Source organism: Neomonachus schauinslandi, chromosome 9 (assembly GCF_002201575.2).
Source record: "Neomonachus schauinslandi chromosome 9, ASM220157v2, whole genome shotgun sequence".
In the NCBI taxonomy this organism is placed as follows: domain Eukaryota; kingdom Metazoa; phylum Chordata; class Mammalia; order Carnivora; family Phocidae; genus Neomonachus; species Neomonachus schauinslandi.
The window spans coordinates 103,599,907-103,621,711 of NC_058411.1; the positions used below are offsets into that span (position 1 = coordinate 103,599,907).

The 21,805-nt window shown below is 37.1% G+C and overlaps 1 protein-coding gene across 1 annotated transcript in view; it reads right to left on the reverse strand.

Moving 5' to 3' along the window:
• Nucleotides 1-1,070: 1,070 nt before the first annotated feature.
• The window catches only part of CLPX (caseinolytic mitochondrial matrix peptidase chaperone subunit X), a 44,313-nt gene continuing 23,578 nt past the window's right edge, over nt 1,071-21,805 (reverse strand). The window contains exons 6-14 of the mRNA XM_021693701.1: nt 20,844-20,885; nt 14,636-14,812; nt 13,864-14,028; nt 12,942-13,030; nt 11,833-11,997; nt 7,749-8,048; nt 6,039-6,131; nt 4,165-4,271; nt 1,071-2,906 (exon numbers count right to left, since the gene is read on the reverse strand). Coding sequence (XP_021549376.1) covers nt 2,816-2,906; nt 4,165-4,271; nt 6,039-6,131; nt 7,749-8,048; nt 11,833-11,997; nt 12,942-13,030; nt 13,864-14,028; nt 14,636-14,812; nt 20,844-20,885 — 1,229 coding nt within the window. The 3' untranslated portion in view covers nt 1,071-2,815. The remainder of the gene's footprint in view (nt 2,907-4,164; nt 4,272-6,038; nt 6,132-7,748; nt 8,049-11,832; nt 11,998-12,941; nt 13,031-13,863; nt 14,029-14,635; nt 14,813-20,843; nt 20,886-21,805) is intronic.

A 21,805-nucleotide genomic window follows, 5' to 3' on the forward strand; every position in this document is an offset into this window, starting at 1 on the left:
TGCAAAACCTTCCAATAGCTTCTCATCTCACCCAGAATCAAAGTCTGAAAGGGAACTGGAAACAGGAAAACCAACTTTTAGTTTACTATGGAGTGGATGTGAATTCAAAGGAGTTTTGTTTGCATGGTGAGAACTGATCTGAAAAATAGGAGGAAAATGATGAGGTCAGAGAGGGGCAAGTGCTGGAGGACTGTCCACAAGGAGGCCTCTTGTCCTGTTTCCCTCCATTTTCCTCAGAGCCTTCCCTTCCCAACAATCCAAAATACACATCTAATGATGTGCAACTCTCCTGGTTAATACCCTTTTAATAATGTCCCGCTATTTTCTGCATAAAATTACAACTTAATGGCATACAAGATATTCTGTTGTTTTAAAATGGATGGAGCACCCAATATGGGAGACATTATGGTTGGTGCTGATTATAGTTAACAGAATATATGGGTTTCACCCTAGTGGAACTTATGGTATACCTGGAAAAGACATGTGAAAAATAAGCTTAGGATTTCTCAACTCCTAAATAAAGCTCCCTAGTTGTTCCACATTTGTCAAGATTTTGGTTTAATTTACATTATTTCTTTCTGGCAAATTTCTCCTTCATCTTCCCAGATCCATCTGGGCCACCACCTTTTGTGTCCCCACACCTGGTACCTACTTCATTTCCATTATTAAGATGCAGAGATGTTTGTGTTTGCTTCCCCTAGCAGACTAGTAATCTTCTTGAAAAACTTGGTCTAATCTAGTGTGGGGCCCATGCAGGACATTTAAGTGCAGGTTCTCAATAAATGTTTAACATAAACTTTAATAACAGAACTTTGTCTGTGGAATATACAACTAGTAGCATTTATTAGAGATATATGAAAGTGCCAAGGATTAACCAATCAGTAGAACAAAGCAGCTCATGATAACTGTATCCTTTTATTTTATTTTATTTTTAAAGATTTTATTTATTTATTTGAGAGAGGGAGAATGAGAGACAGAGAGCATGAGAGGGAGGAGGGTCAGAGGGAGAAGCAGACTCCCCGCCGAGCAGGAAGCCCGATGCAGGACTCGATCCAGGGACTCCAGGATCATGACCTGAGCCGAAGGCAGTCGCTTAACCAACTGAGCCACCCAGGCGCCCATAACTGTATCCTTTTAAAAATGGCACTGCATATGGATATACCACCACACTGGCTTTCATTTAGTACTTTTGTTTTATTCAAATGCCAAAACATAAGTTTCAAGATACAAATTGTAGTTATACTCTGTTTGATTTAAAAACATCAATTAGGCTTTGTTAACAACTTCCAAAACCAAATGTAAGTTGTTGTGACTAAAATGTCTCCCAGTCCATTTCTGGAGGATTACCCTTAATATATTTAGTAGCTACTCCAATTTTCACTCTACAAAAAGGAAAACGATGATGCTATAAGAGAAAGATAATGAAGAGTTATAATATGAAAGACTTCCTGAAAAGAACTGTAACCATTAATAGAGACTAAAAAGGATACCTGCTTCTGTTCCATTTTATAGCAACCAGGCTTAATCACTCAGCAGAAGTGCATTTCTGGTCCTACCCAGCCATAAATAGATATCTCACATCTCTTATTATATCATAGAAAGCCCAATTTTTCATCAATAGGATTTAGAATTTGCTAATAGCTTAAAGTTCTTTTCCTAAGAAAAAGGGGGTAAAAGGAAAACTCAAGAGTCTATAAACCAAATAACGGAAACAAGTATTTAAATGTACTTCGATTTAAACAATTTCAAATGAGGTTGAACTGAACACACAGTACAGAAACTTGTATCATCATTAAGCTTAAAAGGCACCCAAATACTTTAATATTTATAAAATCAAATGAAATAACTTTCATTGTTAAGCCCCTCCAAATTTCCCCTACTGTTTAGTTTTGTTTTATAATGGAGGTTAGTAACTTAAATTTTAGTGTGAACACATTCATTTCTGCTGAGAGCAAAGCATAGATTTTCTTCAATGTTCTACAACACCAAGGAATTAGACAGATATCCAGCACCAAAAAAACCAAAATAAAACTAGCTCAGCACTTTAGGTAAGTGCAGGGTAGTTTAGCACATGGCCATTACTATGATGCTGCATGCTACTTTTAGAATTAGATGATCTTTTCCTGAAGATTTAAGGCAGACGTCAATTCCATCTGCCGTACTCATCGTACTAAAATGGATCAAGGATGGAAAATAAATCAGACAAATCAGCAAGGGAATGGCCTTTTCTATAGTATCAATTGGGAAGTTGATATCATGCATTAGCAGATAAGACTAGGAACACAGCTAAATAAATCAGCAAAATATGGTTCTTCAGGGTACTTTTTCCATGAAATTTTTAACTACTTGGAGACCCACATATTCCAATTTTTAAGATGAATAAAATTCCAATATTTTCAGGTAACAGATATGGGTAGAAAAAGGTTAAACTAAAAAATGGTATCCCGATTTTAATTTTAAAGAATTTATTTTCCCATTTGTAGAGTAACATTATTGTAAAATCCAGTTATTGCAACACTTGCATTGCTTAAAGGAACTCCTAAGAATTTTGTTAAAGCATATTTTTAAAAAACTGAACCAAAATAATGTACATTTTATCTCTGAACACTGTATCATTAAAGTCCACATAATGTCCTCTGTATAAATCAATGTGATGTTACATAATATACATGATCTGATTTTTACATCCTAAAGGCTTTTGACCATGTATGATATCCAAGAGAGATCCAATGCTTTTAATGTCAGACTGCAGAAACAGTTACGATCATAAACAAAAGAAGGAAAAGTTTTATATACAGGACAGAAGTCTGACAGTTTAGCTGTTTGCTGCATCTGCCTGGCGAGGCCATCCTTCTTCTTCAACTCCAGAGTCATACTCTTCTTCAGAGGATTCTTTCGTTGGAGCCCTATCATAAAAAGCCATTAGGTTTTGGTTTTTTTTTTAATAAAAATTAGGGGTAAACATGATTTCTAGATTCAAAATGATAAATTAATCCATCTAGCTAGAAAAAACACACTAAAAATGAAAATATTAAGAGCACTTTAATACTCACATTGCTTAGTGGTGAAATACAAGAAACACTGAGATCGCATAACTAAGAGTTTTTGAGAAATTTTGAGAAAATTTAAGAAATTTTGAGTAATTTTCCCAATATTTTCCTTAACAAATTTATTACTGAAATAAATTGACAAGGCTTCAACTGCGAAGTCTTAAAAAATCATTTTTTCCGCCAAAAAGGTAGAATCTATTATTTAAACTCAAATGCTTGACATTTAGCATATACCTGTAGTAAAGAAGTCAATAGCTTCTGACCAAATCTGACTTGACTCAAGTTAGCCAAAATTATGATCAGAACACTACAATTTTTTCATATATTGTCATTAGCCAATAAAAGATTAAGTCTCTGAATAACCAATCAACTACCTCCTACGTTATCTCAGAAGATAAGCAAACATAAAACATAACATACCTTGTGACTTAGTTAAAACAGAAATTTAATTTCTGGTATGTAACACTAATGTCAAGTGCTGTATAATAAATATTCATTGAAAAGATCAGGGGTCAGTAAACTATAGCCTGCAGGTCAAATAAAGCCCATCACCTGTTTTTTTAAATAACGATTTAATGGAACACTGGCATGCTCACTCATTTACGATTATCTACGGCTGCTATTGTGCTCTGAGGGCAGTGGTGAGGAGCTGCAATACAGACTGCGAGGCCCTCAAATATTCATCTAGCCCCTCACAAGAAACTCTGCTGACCCCTGGGATAAATAAATGAAGCAGTGAAAGATGTGTCAATCTGTCAACTGACATGATACAACCGAGAGAAACTTTTGTGAAAGATATGAAACAAGTCATTCATAAATGACAGAATTAGCAGCAAAGTTCATTTAAATCTCTTCATTTGGATGACTTCTATGTCTCTTTTGATACTTCTTCCTTAGGGGAAGGCTGATTTAGAAGATCAATTTTCAAAGACTCACAAAATACTATTATTTTATAAATCAAAATTAGAGTATTTTTTCTACAGAAAATTTATGAGATTACTGCACTCTTATGAATATAAGGATGCTTATGCAATTTTTAACAGACCAATAAACCATAGCAATAAAGAGCTGATCTTAAGTTTTAGATTTGTTCAACCTTGACAATATACTTTACCGGATATATCCTGGTTCCTTTTTCCCTTCTACTACTTCTTTGTCAACCTCCACACATACAATATCAGAATTAGGAACTTCAAACATTGGTTCTAGTAACAGCTTTTCCTAAAGAGATAAAAAGTAATGAATTATATGGAAAACTGCAGTTAATACAAAATACATTCTATAGGCCACCAATCGAATTCATTAACTCAACAAATACTACTGAATCCCTAATTTTGTACCAGGAACTGAATGTTGAAAAAAATCAATATAAAAAGCTCTCATAGTCTTCATATTAAAGCAGCTGCTAACTAAATTCAGAGGGAATTCAATCTATAAGGGAAAGCTATTTATCTGTAGCTCTGTCTACTTAGGCCACCATGCACACATAAGACTATACTTCTGGATTCCGGTGTTACTCAGAATTCTTGGCATATTCTATTACCAAAGAGGTCAAATGGTAATCCGTACTTTGAAAATGATTTAATCCTAAGCCATCTCTACCAAACTCTTCAATTTTGAACTATGACTTCAAATAAGCATTTGTTTCAACAGGGCTGCAGATCTTAAGGAAAATACTGGGAGTATATAAAATGTCTTTCAAAATGTTAACTATATGACCTATTCTTGTAGTTTTCATGCTTATAAATCTGTCCTTAATCAGTAACACCTGAAGTCCAGGACTTCATTAGAGAGTATAATCTCAAACTGTGATAAATGTGTAGTTCCAACCAAAAAGTCCTACTGAGATGAGAATTAATAATTAGCAATGAAATCCTTAAAAGAGAATAGGAACATGTGCTTGCTTTGGGAGCACAAAGGAAAATAGTAACCCACTGTACAGTCAGACCTGGAAAGTAGGGGAGAGAACACTATAAAGAAGAAAGCAGGTGATGGCTGAAAATAGGCTGGGTCTCTAGAATTTCTAACAGAACAAAAAACAGGGAGTTCACAGGGTGCCTGGGTGGCTCAGTTAAGTGTCCAACTCTTGATTTCAGCTCAGGTCATGATCTCAGTCATGAGATTGAGCCCTGCAGGGGCTCCACTCGGGGTGTGGGGCCTGCTTAAGAATCTCTCTCCGTTGGGGTGCCTGGGTGGCTCAGTTGTTAAGCGTCTGCCTTCGGCTCAGGTCATGGTCCCAGGGTCCTGGGATCGAGCCCTGCATCAGGCTCCCTGCTCCACAGGAAGCTTGCCTCTCCCTCACCCACTCCCCCTGCTTGTGTTCCCTCTCTTGCTATATCTCTCTCTGTCAAGTAAATAAAATCTTAAAAAAAAAAAATTTTCTCTCCCTCTGCCCCTCCCCGCCGCTCACACTCTGGGAAGAAAAGAAGAAAGAAAGAATAGTGAGTTCATATCATAGTGAAGAATTTAAGGGTAAAAAATATGATATCTGCAATTTAATTTCAAACAGACAAGAATGAGGATTTCAATGGCTCTGAGACAGTGCTCTGGAGAGGTTAGTCAAAAGGCCTGAGTAAAATTTTCTAAATTCTCCTTCCCAGAATCCTGATTTTCTCTATTTCTTTAATGGTATTATGTCCTTTGTTGCAAAAGCTTACTTACTTACTTATTGGAGGAGAGAGAGAGGAGGCGGGGAGGGAGAGGGAAAGAGAAAATCTTAAGCAGGAAACCTGAAATCATGACGTGAGCCAAAATCCAGAGTCAGATGCTTAACTGACTGAGCCACGCAGGTGCCCCTGTTGCAAACACTTTACAGTTCCTTTTTTATAATAAAGAAAAACATAATCTATGGAGGAAAAAAAAAATCACAAGAAACAATACCAGGCCAGTTCTCTGGATATACTTCCAAAGAAATAACATGGAGGCTTAATATTTGCAAAATCAAGAGCAAGAAAATAATCTAGTTTTTGTATAATAACACCAACTTACCATTATGGACCGAAGACCTCGTGCACCTGTTTTTCGTTCTAGTGCCAATCTGGCTATAGCTTTCAAAGCATCCTCAGTAACATTCAGTTCACACTACAAATACATAAAAAGAAATGAGAACTTAGATAATACCTGATTATAGTTTCCTAATATAACCATACAGCATTTGATCTATTAACTGTTACTACCTACCATCATTCCTAGTCTTTGTAGAACAAAAAGGGACAAATGCCCTAACTTTACAGGTAAAGAAATAAGTTCAAGCAGATTAAGTACACTGATTCATTAATACTTAGAAACACAGGATCTTCATGTCTTGACTCAATCTATCCCCTTACAGACTAAAGCATTTTTTGGCCATCACTTTCTTCCTTGAAAACACTCATCACTCATTTTAAAGAGTGTTACTAACCCTCTGATCCTAAAGAACAAAGGCAAAACTTTAGACAAATCTAAATTATCACAAATTCCAAAATAGAGTTCAAATTATTGATACTTTATTAACATACTAAAAAAAAAGTCAACATACTTTGGAACATCAGACTTCACAAGATCTTGGTATTAAGCAAATTTAATTTCTACTTCCAGAAAATGTAAAATTTAAGTAAGGTAATTATCTCTCATGGTGCTTTACAGCCTTGCCTTCAAGCACTTGTTTATGTCAATTAGCCTATGAGAAGTAACAGTTCTCATTGTGATTTTGAATCACAAGTTTGTCATTAGTCCTTGAAGAGGTTTTCTAGATTAACATGGACTTTCTAGGACTTTATTCAACACTTATTGGGCCCTTACGTGTGTGTATATACTAGAGATGGAATGAGGAATTACCATCTTTGCCCTCAAGGAACTTAAGTCTACTGGGTGGTGACAAATTAGCACACTAGCATTTACAGCAGTGTATGCACAATGGTGCTAAGGGAGCACCAATGTGGGGGCATTAAACAAAGCAAGGGGACCAATGAAGGATTTGAGAGGAGTAACTAGCTTTGTGTTTATTCCTTCACTAGATATTTATTAAGAACTTAAAATCTATTTTCTGGGCACTATGTTCAACAATATAAAAATGATCCATTCTGGAAGTAAAATGGAAGACAATGGTATTTTGGTGGTGGTGGTCAGAAATAGACTTGAGACAGGGAGACCTTTTAGGAGCCAAAAGCATGGGTCAAGGTAAAGAATGATAAAGGAGCTTGAGGTAGTGGTAGCAGAATGAAGAGAAGGAAACTAATATTTAGAGACACTAAGTTCATAAAACCCAAAACCTAAGCTATATGACCAGATGTGTGTGCTTGTGGGATTGGATGTCTGACTACAGAGAAGTAGGTGTGGAAGGTGAGAGAACTTAAGACAAAAGTATATAAAAGTATACACAGTATGCTGCAACAAAAGCATTTAAAATTTTAAGGCTGAAAGGACAACCCCTTAAGTGTCCGACTTAAGGGGTTGAGAGTAGGCTGCTGGCTTAATTTCCCTCTACATATATCCTTGGGCTTAACTTCAATGACGATTTTAATTAGGAAAAAAATAAAGCCAACTCCTAAATGTCTAGTGTAACACAATCTGCCTTCCCTGATTCCTAGTTCCACATTTAGTGAGGAATAGGCTGGTATTCCAAATAAGCAGGATTGTTTTTGCTTTTTGTTAAGCTAATTTATGCAGAGTTTCAATAGCAAAAACCCACAAATGAAGTATGAAAAATAAAAATCTAACCTTATCCATGCTGAATAAGGCCTGGTACTGAGGAATAACAGCATTACGTGGCTCAGTCAGTATCTGTACAAGTGTTTTCTCATCAAGGCTATGCAAAGGAACTACCACAGGCAACCGTCCCACAAACTCAGGAATCATGCCAAATTCAATGAGATCTCTGGCTTCTACATGACGTAATAATCGATCTTTTTCTTCAATGTCTTGGTGAGTATTTGATTCTCCACTTCGGTTGGCAAGGTCTGCAGCAGCTGCTGCCCTTCTGCCTTTTCCCAGATTAGATGGTGTTCCAAATCCAAGATACTACCAAGAAAAGACAAATATTAAAAATAGTAGAAAGAAGTTGCATTGTATTAAGTACTTTGCATACATGTCTCATGTGACCTTTGCAATAGATGAAAGTTCTATTGTCATTCATATTTTACAAATGAAGAAAATGACCTTTGAAAGGTTAAGTACCTTGACCAAGTTCTCCTTGCTGTAAGTGGTAAAGTCAGGATTTGAATTCAGGTCTATCTGCCTTTAGAATTGAGAACTAAACCACCATTTAATAACCAACTCTCAAAGAATGAATTCTAGTAAAAGTAGATAGAATCTTAGGCGGGTGCATCCAATTTCTACCATGATTAAGGGTCTCTGTGGAATTAAAGATGATGTCTTCCTTAGTGTTCCTTGCATCTCGGGACCGAATGGAATTTCAGATGTTGTGAAGGTGACTCAGACTCCTGAGGAGGAGGCCCGTTTGAAGAAGAGTGCAGATACACTTTGGGGGATCCAAAAGGAGCTGCAGTTTTAAAGTTTTCTAATGTACCACTTCACTGTCTAGACTACAACAGGATTTTAGTTGGAGGTTGTGTATATTGTCCTTATTATCTGATCTGTTACTCAAGTAATATTAAAATGGCCTAAGAAAAAACATCCGTTTCCTAAAGTTCCAAATCGGAATGGTTCACCAAACCCTGCAGCTGTATCCTCATGCTGGATGCTACCTGTCTTTGTAGCCCTAAAGTGGTTAATGTAAGTTAGCCCCACCGTCTCAGAGGCACCACTGCCAGGACTGCAGAGCTGCGGTCGTGTGTTTACTGTGTGTTCTGTCACTTCGGGTTCCTTCCCCCAACATCTGACATGCCTAGTCCATCTTTTCCGGTCAGTCACGTCCTGGGATCCAATGTATAAATTCAGTATTGCACGTACAGTGCGTAACTGTTCGGAAGGACCTTTATTTTGTGTACCATATATGTCAGAATATAGTGTACATGGCCATATAATGTAAAAAGACAATGCAACCAACTATCCTAAGTGTCATACCAACTAAAATACCAAATAAATTTTGAACAGTGAAAAAAAAAAAGTAGATGGGTAAAAACTATGAAGGGAGGTCCCTTAGAACTCAATGATGATGCTGTAGGGTTTTTCAGAGACCTCTAGACTAGTGTGGGTCCTAAAATGTGTAAGAACTGTTAAAATGGAGACCAGTAATTATTTTGTAACCAAAATTAATTTTCTAACATTGTAAATAGTAGCAGTGCCTATGCAACAAGGTGCCTTATAAGGAAATTATGCACAAGTGTCTTAAGTCACTGCTAAGCATTCTATTAAAATCATTTGAGGTTGCACATGTCAACCTATGAGTTAGAATAATTCTAATTTTATAAAAAACATATAAGAATGACATTAAACAAGAAGGCTAACTTTGCTGCAAAAGTCTGGGTATCGGGGAGCCTGACTGGGTCAGTTGGTGGAGCATGTGACTTTTGATCTCGGGGTTGTGAGTTCTGGATGTAGAGATTACTTAAAATTTTAAGTTACTTAAATTTTAAGATTACTTAAAAAATAAAATAAAATCTTTAAGCACGCACACACACACACACACACACACATACCCATTGTTTAAAAAAAAAAAAAGGCTGGGTATCTAAGGTGTATGGCTCTTGCTTCAGTCAGTATAAAAGAACTATACTCCAGGCAATTGTCAGAAAGTTTAATTGTGGTATGTCATACAGCTTCTGTTGAAAAGAGAAGCTCATGGTATGTAAGAAAATAGTCTAAGTTAAAAATTCATCCCTCTGTTTCTCTAAGCTGTATACATGAATAGTGTATCAGGAAGAAAAATACCTTCCATTCAATAATTTAAACATTAGTAAGCATTTATTATATATATAAGCATATATAATTAAAAGTATATTTATTTTATGTAATATATATAAACATTTACAAAGCATTATTATAAAACACTGGAAACACAAACCTGAAGACAGCCATTACCCTAAGGGAGCTTATTTAGAGTGAGAACCCATGAAGGAATTAAAGTATCATAGGTGCAATGAAGGACAACCGTCCAGGAAATTGTAGCAGGAGAAAGGAGGGAAAGAGGCACATACTGGGGAGGGAGGGTAGGAGGTGATCAAGAAAGCTTCACCAAGTCTTAAAAGATGAACATAGATTTGCCAACTGGACTGAAGTAGGGGAGGGCATGAGCAAAGGCAAGAGGAATAAAACTTAGGAGTGCAAGCAGTCTGATATGGTTGGAACATAGGTGTATTATTTAATATTGTACCCCTGGCTTCCAACAAGGGCTGATAAAAACAACAGCCACATGGATATATTTAATCCTCTATAAAATCACTGTTGAAGACTCTCGTATCTCTCTGTCTCTTTTCCATAAAGATCTACATGACAAACTCTTTTTTAATGTCTCTCCTAAAGACCTCATACGCTTCCCCTTTCAGGTAATACTAGAGCCCATGATTTCTCCCTACTTTTCATTAAGAAGTTCAAATGACCTAGGACCTAAACCTGCCTTCTACATGTTTCTGATCTCTTTTTTGACGTTACTTTTAACTGTTTTTTTCTACATGTTCCTAGCTTCAAATTCTTTTTGGAAGCAGTAATTTTAAGTAAGTATCAGAACATGGTCCTTGTCTTTGGTTACAGAATTTCTTTAAGTAAATTTTACACCCAATGTGGAGCTCAAACTCTTGATCCCAAGATTAAAAGTTGCACGCTCTAGAACTGAGCCAGCCAGGTGCCCCCAGAATTTTGAATATAAAGTTACCTCCCTCCCCCCACTCTCTCTCACATACAAAGAAATAATTTCTTCTTTCTGATTTGTTAGGCTAATTCATGCAAAATTTCAAAAGCAAGAATAACATAAATGAACTAATATGAAAAATTAAAATCTAACTTTATCCATGCTGAGTAAGGCCTGGTACTAAGGAGTAACAGCATTATATGGCCCAGTCAGTATTCGTACAAAAGTGTTTTCTCATATAGGCTATCCAAAGGAACTACCACAGGCAACCATCCCATTAGCAGTATTATTTTTTTACTGATAATAAACTGCTATTTAATCTAGTGGGTACAAAGCCAAGGAGACTTAAAGCAAACAATGTAGCAGAGTTGATCTATATTTTTTTAGATAGAATATTATGTTATATAAAAGAAATCATTTGTGGCTATTATGTAAAACACAAAAACATGGAAAATACTGGTGTGTTTTGGGCTTCTTGACACTGTGCTGACATTACATTTTATTGTAATCAACAAATAGGTACTGGGCATGTACCTTGCAGATATGAAGAAGTAAGTTCCAGTTAAAATCAAGGCTATTTAAGTTAAAATCAAGAATGTTTAAAAAAAATCTATAAAACTAAGTGGAATCACAACCCTACCCCAACCCCCAAACTGGTCCCCTTGTTTTGTGATTGTCTGAGGTGATCTACGATAAGACTAGCTCTTTATAAGGATCTGGTGAATTGGGCAAAAGGCCTGAATAGAAATTTTACTGATGTGATGCAGCTACCTCAAATTATAAAAGAACTCCTCACATAAATATAAAACCGAAATAATCAAGTTACACTTTAAAAATGCCCTTTAAATAGATGATCTTTAGAAATCTTTCAATTTACTACTCTGAAATTAAAAAAAAAAAAGACAAAACCTAGGAATATATTTCTGGTATGCTCTAAGAAAACCTAACTCTTAAAAATCCACAACTGGGAGCCAGCAGGTATGAGAACAGAAACTGACCAACCATCCTCTATAACTTCAAATGTGCTCTACTCTGTAACACTTCAGAAAAACTCACCTTTTCATTTTTCCTCCTGCTGATGATTCTGTCTAAGCCATTGAAAGCACCAGAGGCAACAAACAGGATGTTTGTTGTATCAACTTGTACTGTTTCTCCACGTAACTTGCGGGAATTCTTTTCTGGAACATTAACTATCGTGCCTTCTAGTAGTTTTAATAACCCCTAAATGAAGAACAAATGATTTATAGCATCATTGTGTAAGTGTATTATTTATTATACTTTAGAAAATGGGATTCAAAGGGGAAAAAAATGTGTGGTATAGTCAATGAGCGTAATTAAAGAAAACTCCCACATTTCTACAACTAACATGAAATTCTAATGCACTACCATATTAATAATTTGTAAATTTATTTGGAATAGTTACAGATTCCTGATGCACTCTGGAAATAGTCAATGTGAAAGGTTGCTTTTGATGGTAAAGACATAATTCTGACCTAAAGACAGAATTATGACTCTGTAAGATGGTAGCCAACCATGGTGGGAACATTCAAAATTTGAATAGTTGATAAACTTTGAGACTACCTATATTTTGAGATGCTTTTATAAAAAAATTACCTAGCACATTTTATAAGTGTGACCTCTCTATGTCTTGGTCAAAATTAAACGAAAGCAATTTTCCTTATCCTGTATTTTATATCATAATTCGTTACCAATAAAAAGTCAAGTTGGCCAATAGAGCATTAAGACTTCAATTATCATTCTACATAGAATGAAACACGATTTTATCTATTTTATCCTATTATCTAAGTGAAAAGAATAAGATACATGTACATACTTCATTTATGTCTAGTTAGAACCAGAACTCTCAAGGGTCTTCTAGAAATGTTTAACTGGGCCTCAAAAGAATAAAATCAACAAAAATCAAATTTCATTTTTTTCTATCCTTTCAAATATTTTTAATTTCCTAAGAAAGGTAATTTGGTACTTAAAATCACCAACAGCTTTCTCTTAGGATCTGAACTACTTTAAAATGGTATGTGGAGTTTGGGGTGGGAGAAATAAACAAAACAGAATCTAATTGAATGTGAAACCAAACGTACAATATTTGGGAGGTTGATGTGTTCCCTTCCTTTTAGTGGGCTTGAACAAAATATTCAACTGCTTACTTGCTGAACGCCTTCTCCACCTACATCCCGTAACTGATGAATGCCTGGCACACTGCCAATCTTATCTACTTCATCCAGAAAGACAATTCCTATAATTTAAGGAGGATTCTATTTATAATATGAAAAAGATATACAGAAGATAACCTCAGTTTTAAAAGACTAGGTAGCTAGAGAGCAAGGTTATTCAATCTTTCACACTTAACATATACAAAGCTTAATTTCATAAAAATACACTGCTGTCTCTCCCATTCCTAATTTAGTGTAAATGTTTTATAATCCATTTTATAGAGTATCACTTGGGTATGATAACCAATTCTCTCTGACGTTAGTTAACCTACCCCACTAATGTTTTCAGGTTCTTTGTTCTAGGAAGCTGAGATAGAGGCATAGGTGGGAAGCATGAGGTGTATGCAGTGCTGGTACTAGCAAAACTTTAGTTTACTCTTTCCCATCTATATACTCTTGTCTTAAAGGATTTGGACAGGCAGCTGTCAAGCTCTTCATGTAAACAAGGACAGACGATAGGTGGGGAGAGGAGAAATGCAGAATCTATGACATCCTGGAGGTCATTGCTAATCTGTTTCTAGATTCATCCTGCACTCTCCCACCCTTGTCCTTGCCCCCTCTCCTACCCCACCCCAGGATTAGGAGTCTAGAGGGGAGTCAGAAAGGAAAAACAATGATAGCATTAAGGATCTAATGGAATAGTAATGTGGCCTGTTTTCACCCTAGTAGCCATCTTACAACAATAGGGCAAAGCAAACTTTGTGGCCCTTAGTATGCTAGAAAATGTTTAACATAGCTATCATTATACAATTACAGAATTTTACTCCTTGACACAAGAATTATAGTATTTCTTAATATTAGACTGCTTCTCCAATAGACTACATCTGGGGATAGACAAGCTGTACTGAAAACATACCTTGTTGTGCTTTTTCTACATTGTAATTGGCATCTTGGAGCAGTTTGGCAATCACAGATTCAATATCTTCACCTACATATCCAGCCTGAGTCAAAGTTGTACAGTCACAGATAGCAAAAGGGACATCAAGGCATTTAGCTAGAGTTTGTGCCAGCAGAGTTTTACCTACAAATAGAAACAGCAACTAAAAGTTTACTAAAAATATGTTGATATACAATTTGTCTACAAAAATGTAAAATAAACTAAAACTAGTATATAATAAAAAATTATTTGTACATCTTTACTATTATTTAGTTTTAATGGTATGTTATTCTTATTACTCCCATTAAGAAGTTAGGGATTGGGGGCGCCTGGGTGGCTCAGTCAGTTGGGCTTCTGACTCTTGATTTTGGCTCGGGTCATGATCTCAGGGTCCTGGGATCTGGATCAAAACCACGTCAGGTCCTGCACTCAGTAAGGAGTTTTCTTGAGTACTCTTCTTCCTCTCCCTCTGCCCCTCCCCCTGTTCATATGCACATGCATGCACTCTCCCTAAAATAAATAAATCTTAAAAAAAAAAAAAAAAAGATGTTAGGGATTGACCTAAAGGGCAATATCAACTCCTCAAATTCAGCTTGAAGCCTATGCAGAAATACTGCTAATGTATCCCTAAGATTGGCCTTAGATCTTCTTCTCAAGAGCCAGAATCCCCCAATCACAAGACAGAGGTTACAGAACCATTTATCTTCTATTTTTTTTTTTAAATGAGTAATTTTTTCAGGAAGTTATTTACCTGACCCAGTTGGTCCAAGCAGCAAAATATTACTCTTTTCAAGTTTTATGTCATCATGGGAAGAATCCAACACTTCACCTCCTCGTTTTTCCTGAGGTATTTGTTGATTTACCTGTTGCTGCATTGATGCTCCTAAAGCATTACCATGTGGACTAATTCCGGCGATCTGAAGCAATTCTGAAAGAATGCCAAAGAAATTATTAGAGCTTCATTTGATTTTACTTGAAAAAATGCCAATAGAACCCTAAATCTAAGACTAATCACATATTTAGAAAAACTTAAATATTTTGACATTCTGTCTTACCTAAAAAGAAAACTTCAAATTATCTAGTAACAAATGTACAACATACGATTTTTCAGGGAACCTCAAGCAAAGTAAATGGATTCTTTTCACCCTCCTCATTTATGTAAATCTGTATGAGGAATGCCCTTTCACTTAAGGGAAGGCAGTATAAGGAAAAGAGAACAGTGCTAGGTGTAACAAAGCTTTAGCTCTGGTCTTTCCATTGTGTCTAAATAGCTGTATGATCTTGGGCAAGTCATAGAAACTTTGTTTCTGTTTCCTAACCTATAAAATGCCAGTAATACCTGTCCTATCAATTGCAAACACACGGTGGAAGGTAGAAGAATAAAATGCAATTGATTTGGAGACACCTTAAAAGACAAACAAATGCATATAGATTTTTTCAGTACAAATGAAGCAGGACTATAGGGAAAGGGAAAAACACTAAACACAGTAACAGAACCAAGACTAGAACGGAGAAATAGAGAACCTGGGTTCTAGTCTTTTTCTGTCACTGTCACCATGGCAAATCGCTTAACTTTACTGGGCCTGCTTCCTTACTTATTAAGTGAAAATATCAAGACCTATGACGTCTACAGTCTCTTTCACATCTAAAAATGATTCTGTGAGTCTACCAGAGAAACCAAATATGGTAAGACTCCTTGGCGCTATTTGAAATTTTTGATTTTATAGGATCCCAAATGGCTCTTTTCAGTCCCTTTATTAGGGACACAGTGCTTAGCTAGATGGGAATGATACTGCTGGTGAACTATTATTGTATCAACTGGGTGCCTAAAAACAAAACTTTGTTCTCACTCTCTCAGCTGAAGCAAAGAATTCCAATAGTCTTTTCAATTATCCAGATGCGTAAATCCATATTGCTCCTGGTTTTCAGCATTTGAGGTATCTGTGTTCTTATCCTATTTATGTTTTCTGGATTTATTTTTAGTTTGTTTCTAATAAATGGGTTAAGAATATCAGTACTTCCGGGGCACCTGGGTGGCTCAGACGGTTGAGCGGCCAACTCTTGATTTCAGCTCAGGTCATCATCTCAGGGTCCTGGCATCGCCCCCCCACCTCAGGTTCTGCGCTCAGCGGGGAGTCTGCTTGAGGATACTCTTCCCCTCTGCCCCCCCCCCAACTCACGTACATGCTTGCCCTCTCCCTCAAAAAAAACTTAAAAAAAAAAAAAAAAAGACTACCAGTACTTCTCAATGCATTACTATTTTAATCAAACCAAAAGATAGATGTTCAGCAGATAAAACTATTATTATGGTCCTATTCCATCTGGCTGGCACTTTCAATTATCTTAGGGTCACAGTTCAAGTAAACAGTTATTCTAGTTATAAATTAGGCACTGAAGGGGTGCCTGGGTGGCTCAGTCAGTAAAATGCCAGACTCTTGGTTTTGGCTTAGGTAATGATCTTGCAGTTGAGCCACGCATGGGGCTCTGCACTCAGTAGGGAGTCTGTTTCAGATTCTCTCTCCCTCTCATTCTTGTTCTCTCTCTCAAATAAATAAATAAATAAATCTTTTTTTTTTAAGAAATAGGAACTCAATTAACATTTTAATTTAAATTGTGCTATATCTGAGGGTTAATTATTACTGAATAATTCACAATGCTGTGCCTCATTTTGATCCACATCAGGGAAAAAAATGCTGTCTCCTACACAAGTTTAGTTAGTTGTCCCTAGTAAACGAAAATTTCCTTTTTTTCAGCAAAATCTAGTTAGAAATTGTGACAATATAGGATGGGGCTTAGGCTTGAGTGTAGGCTGGCCCAATGGGAAAAATTATTTAGGTGACTAATTGGAACAAAATCGCAAGAAGCATATTAACTAGAGTGGAGTCACAGAATAAATGTATTTAACTTAAGCGATGATTTAAGTTAAAAATTTTTAAAGATTTTATTTGAGAGAGAGAGAGCACGCATGTGCGCACACAAGTGGGGTGAGAGGCAGGGGGAGAGAGAGAAATAGAAACCCCCCACACACACCCCCTCGCTGATCAGGGAGCCTGATGCGTGGCTCGATCCCAGGACCCCAGGATCATGACCTGAGCCAAAGGCAGTTGCTTAACCAACTGAGCCACCCAGGCACCCCAATTTAATTTAAATTTTATTTTATTTTTTAAGATTTTATTTATTTATTTGACAGAGAGAGACGCAGCGAGAGAGGGAACACAAGCAGGGGGAGTGGGAGAGGGAGAAGCAGGCTTCCCGCAGAGCAGGGAGCCTGATGTGGGGCTCGATCCCAGGACCCTGGGATCATGACCTGAGCCGAAGGCAGACGCCCATCGATTGAGCCACCCAAGCGCCCCTAATTTAAATTTTAAAAAGAGGAATAATTTATGGGCACCTGGGTGGCTCAGTGGATTAACTGTCTGCCTTCCACTCGGGTCATGATCCTGGGGTCACAGGATCAAGCCCCGCATGGGGCTCCCCGCTCAGCCAGGGGCCTGCTTCTCCATCTCCCTCTGTCATTCCCCCTGGTTGTACTCTCTCTGTCAAATAAATAAAAACCATTGGAAAAAAAAAACAAAAAGAGGAATAATTTAAATAGTACATGTTTGTCATTCCATTTCTTTTTTTTTAAGATTTTATTTATTTATCAGAGAGAGAGAGAGAGCGCGCACAAGTTGGGGGAGGGACAGAGGGAGAAGCAGGCTCGGTGCTGAGCAAAGAGCCCTGATGAAGGACTTGATCCCAGGACCTTGGGATCATGACCTGAGCCGAAGGCAGACACTTAACTGACTGAACCACCCAGGCGTCCCTGTCATTCCATTTCATGAAAATATGCTCCAGAGTAAACTTGAGCTAACTCACCTGTCCTTTCAGTCTGTTTCTGCATCTCTCTCAATGCATGAGCAGCTCTCTATAATGAGTGAGCAGACTAGTGTATGGTTAGTTGCACGGAGCTCATCAGCCATGTGTCCCTGGACAAATTACTTAAAATTTCTGCACTTTGTTTTCTTATCTATAAAATGGGTGTGAAAATAATAGTTTCTGTCTCACAGGTTTTAAGAAGATTAAATCAGTTAAAATATGTAAAACACTTAGAACTGTGCTTGGCAGAGTTTTATAAATGTTATAAAAGAATTTGCTATCAGTATTGCTATTTCCCTAATGTTTAAGTATTTATATAACATAGCCCAAATGCAAGCCAGTTGTTTCATGTGGTGCTCAACTGAAGAAAAACATGGTCCAATGATGGGAAAAAAAACCCACCAGTCTGAGAGTATAGTACGTTGATCTCTGACATGTGATTTCTAAAAGAAACTTTAAAGAATATTTCGATTTTGCATCATTTTGGCCTAATGCCCTAACTTTAGAATCTAAAACCCCACATAGGACAAGATGAAACTATACATGAAAATAAATTCTATTTAAGCTTTCAAAATATTACTTTAAGTCAATCAATATATATAATTACAAATTGGTTTTACCTAATAAGTGTTATCTGTTACCATTTAAGTTACATTAAATCACTACATATATATCTTTCAAAATATTCACTATAGATTTTTCTTTACTAATTCATACTAGTTTCACTAGCTATCTGTCCAAATTTATGAATATAGTATTTTTTAAAGGATGTTCTTTATTTGAGAGATTGAGAGAGAGAGCTAAGTAGGGGGAGAGACAGAGGGAGAGGGAGAAGCAGGCTCTCCGCTGAGCAGGGAGCCCAATGCAGGGCTTGATCTCAGGACCCTGAGATCATGACCTGAGCTGAAGTCAGATACTTAACTGACTGCGCCACCCAGGCACCCCTTGAATATAGTATTGACAGCACAACTGATTATATTTTTGGATTAGAAAATATAAATTATACATGGGTTTATTTAGATCTTATATTATTTTTTTTAAAGATTTTATTAATTTGTCAGAGACAGAGAAAGCACAACCAGGGGGAGTAGGAGACAGAGGAAGGAGCAGGCCCCCTGCTGAGCAAGGAGCCTGATGTGGGACTCGATCCCAGGACCCTGGGATCACGACCTCAGCCGAAGGCAGACGCTCAACCAACTGAGCCACCCAGGCGTCCCTAGATCTTATATTCTTATATATAATCTAATTCTACTGCATTGTATCTAAAGATTTTATTTGTTTGAGAGAGCGAGAGAGAGGGCGTGAGAGCAGGGTGAGGGGCAGAGGGAGAAGCAGACTCCCCACTGAGCAGGGAGCCTGACGTGGGGCTCAATCCCAGATCATGACCTGAGCTGAAGGCAGATGCTTAACCGACTAAGCCAGCCAGGCGCCCCTCTACCATGCATGATATAATCATTATTTCCATAAAATTTAAGTGTAACTAGAGATAATACAATTTTATTACATGTAATAGCTCTCATGCCAGAATTGGTAAACTAGTCATGTTCTCATGGCTCATCCTGCGTATATAGTATACTTCAAATAATAGCTATATAATATATCTTGGTTCAGGGGCAGCTAGGTGGCTCAGTCAAGTGTCTGACTCTTGATTTTGGCTCAGGTCATGATCTCAGGGTCATGAGATCGACCCCCTCATCAGGCTGTGCTAGGTGTGGAAATTCTCTCTCCCTCTCCTTCTGCCCCTCTCCCTGGGTCATTTGCGCTCTCTAAATTAATTATTTAATTTAAAAAATAATGTATCTTGGTTCAAAGGCAAATGTGAAAGTACCAAACTTATAAGTGAGAAGTGTTCACTGGGGTTTATCTATTATCTGTTCGTTATTTTAATTACTGAATTTATTTTAATTACTGAATTATTTATTCAGTAATTCATTTATTTAATTACTGAAACTAAAGGCGGTGTGAATCTTTTTATGAACCTTTACCATCTGTGCAACAACTACATAATGGGAATGGATGCAAGACATCAGAATGGACACAATCCTTAGGATATCAGGTCCTTCCACACCCTCCCATCAGATCATCTGATGCTTATAGGGGCAATCCAAGGCTGGAAACAGTGAGTTGGGGCTTATTCATAATTTGCAAGGCTATACCAAGTTTCATAAACACCAAAAAAAAAAGTGTTTCGGATAAAGGGAAGCTAAAAGATAACCTAACCTACCTCTCCAAAAATTTCTGTCACATATAAGCAGGCCACTAATTGTATAGGGGAAAAAAGATAAAATAGCAAGCTACAGATTTTTTTTTTGTTTTTTAAAGATTTTATTTATTTGAGAGAGAGAGAATGAGAGAGAGCGAGCACATGAGAGGGGGGAGGGTCAGAGGGAGAAGCAGACTCCCTGCCGAGCAGGGAGCCCGATGCGGGACTCGATCCAGGGACTCCAGGATCATGACCTGAGCCGAAGGCAGTCGCTTAACCAACTGAGCCACCCAGGCACCCGCAAGCTACAGATTTAAAAAAAAAAAAAATATAATTCCTGTTAATATGCATGCAGATCTATATTTATAGAGAAAAACTATACATATTTTATTTCTCTGCATTACGCTTTAAGAAATATCACAACAGGGGGCGCCTGGGTGGCTCAGTCGTTGGGCGTCTGCCTTCGGCTCATGTCATGATCCCAGCGTCCTGGGATCGAGCCCCGCGTCAGGCTCCCTGCTCCACAGGAAGCCTGCTTCTCCCTCTCCCACTCCCCCTGCTTGTGTTCCCTCTCTTGCTGTGTCTCTCTCTGTCAAATAAATAAATAAAATCTATAAAAAAAAAAAAAAAGAAAGAAAGAAATATCACAACAGAAAAGATAAAATCAAATATCTGAAGTAACCCAACATATACAAACTACACAAATTAGCTATGAAAATCTGTTCCAAAGTTATATATATACCATGTATCATAAACATGTTCATATAACATACAGTATCTTTCTTGGTAATACATGAGCAAATACGTGTATACCATTACTACTGCTGACATACTTCACTGAGTTAAATCTCAAAAGGAAGAATTATTACAGAGGAAGACCTGAGGAGAGGTCACTTACTTGTAAATCTGTACTCGTCCTCCCGTCTTCTTATTTCTAACTCTAAGAAATAGGATAAAATGACAACATGAAAATATGTATTTGCTTAGTTTAGAGAAACAAACAAGGAATATCTCACTTCTTGCCCTCTTCCAAATATACATAAAGAATATCTTCATTGTTTTTGTAGCTTTTCACAGTATGAAAGAATCTATATGTTACATCCTTTCTATATTAAAAAAACCCAAACATGTTAATGATGGATGTCCAATTGCTAACATTCACATCTGTCAAATACTAAGTTGGTATTTTAAAAAGGGTAGTAATCATTTAAGTCTTCAACAAAAGTTTAAACCCCTCATACCATAAACACAACCATTTGCTTTCCCAGTACCTAGAATAGCTTAACTACTGATTTGCTGACTGAAGGGACCAGAAAATAATCATTTTGCTTCATGACTAGACAGTGCTATTTTGACTCTATAAAAATATGAAGGTTCCATGTCTTCCAATATTATGACTTACATTTTCTTTTTTTTTTTTTAAAGATTTTATTTATTTATTTGACAGAGAGACACAGCGAGAGAGGGAACATAAGCAGGGAAAGTGGGAGAGGAAGAAGCAGGCCTCCCGCAGAGCAGGGAGCCAGATACGGGGCTCGATCCCAGGACCCCGGGATCATGACCTGAGCCGAAGGCAGATGCTTAACGACTGAGCCACCCAGGCACCCCATGACTTACATTTTCTAAAAATAAAAAACTGATACTACCATATAACTATTTTACAGTAAGTTCAACAAGTGAGCAAGTTGTCTTCAAGCCAGTAAGTTACCAAAAATAATCAAAAGATATTATAGTTTTATAAATGTAAATATTTAGCAGAATTCCCTCAAATTGTAAAATGATGACTTAAAGTATGTAAAATGATAGATTACAGGGGTGCCTGGGTGGCTCAGTTGGTTAAGTGTCTGCCTTTGGCTCAGG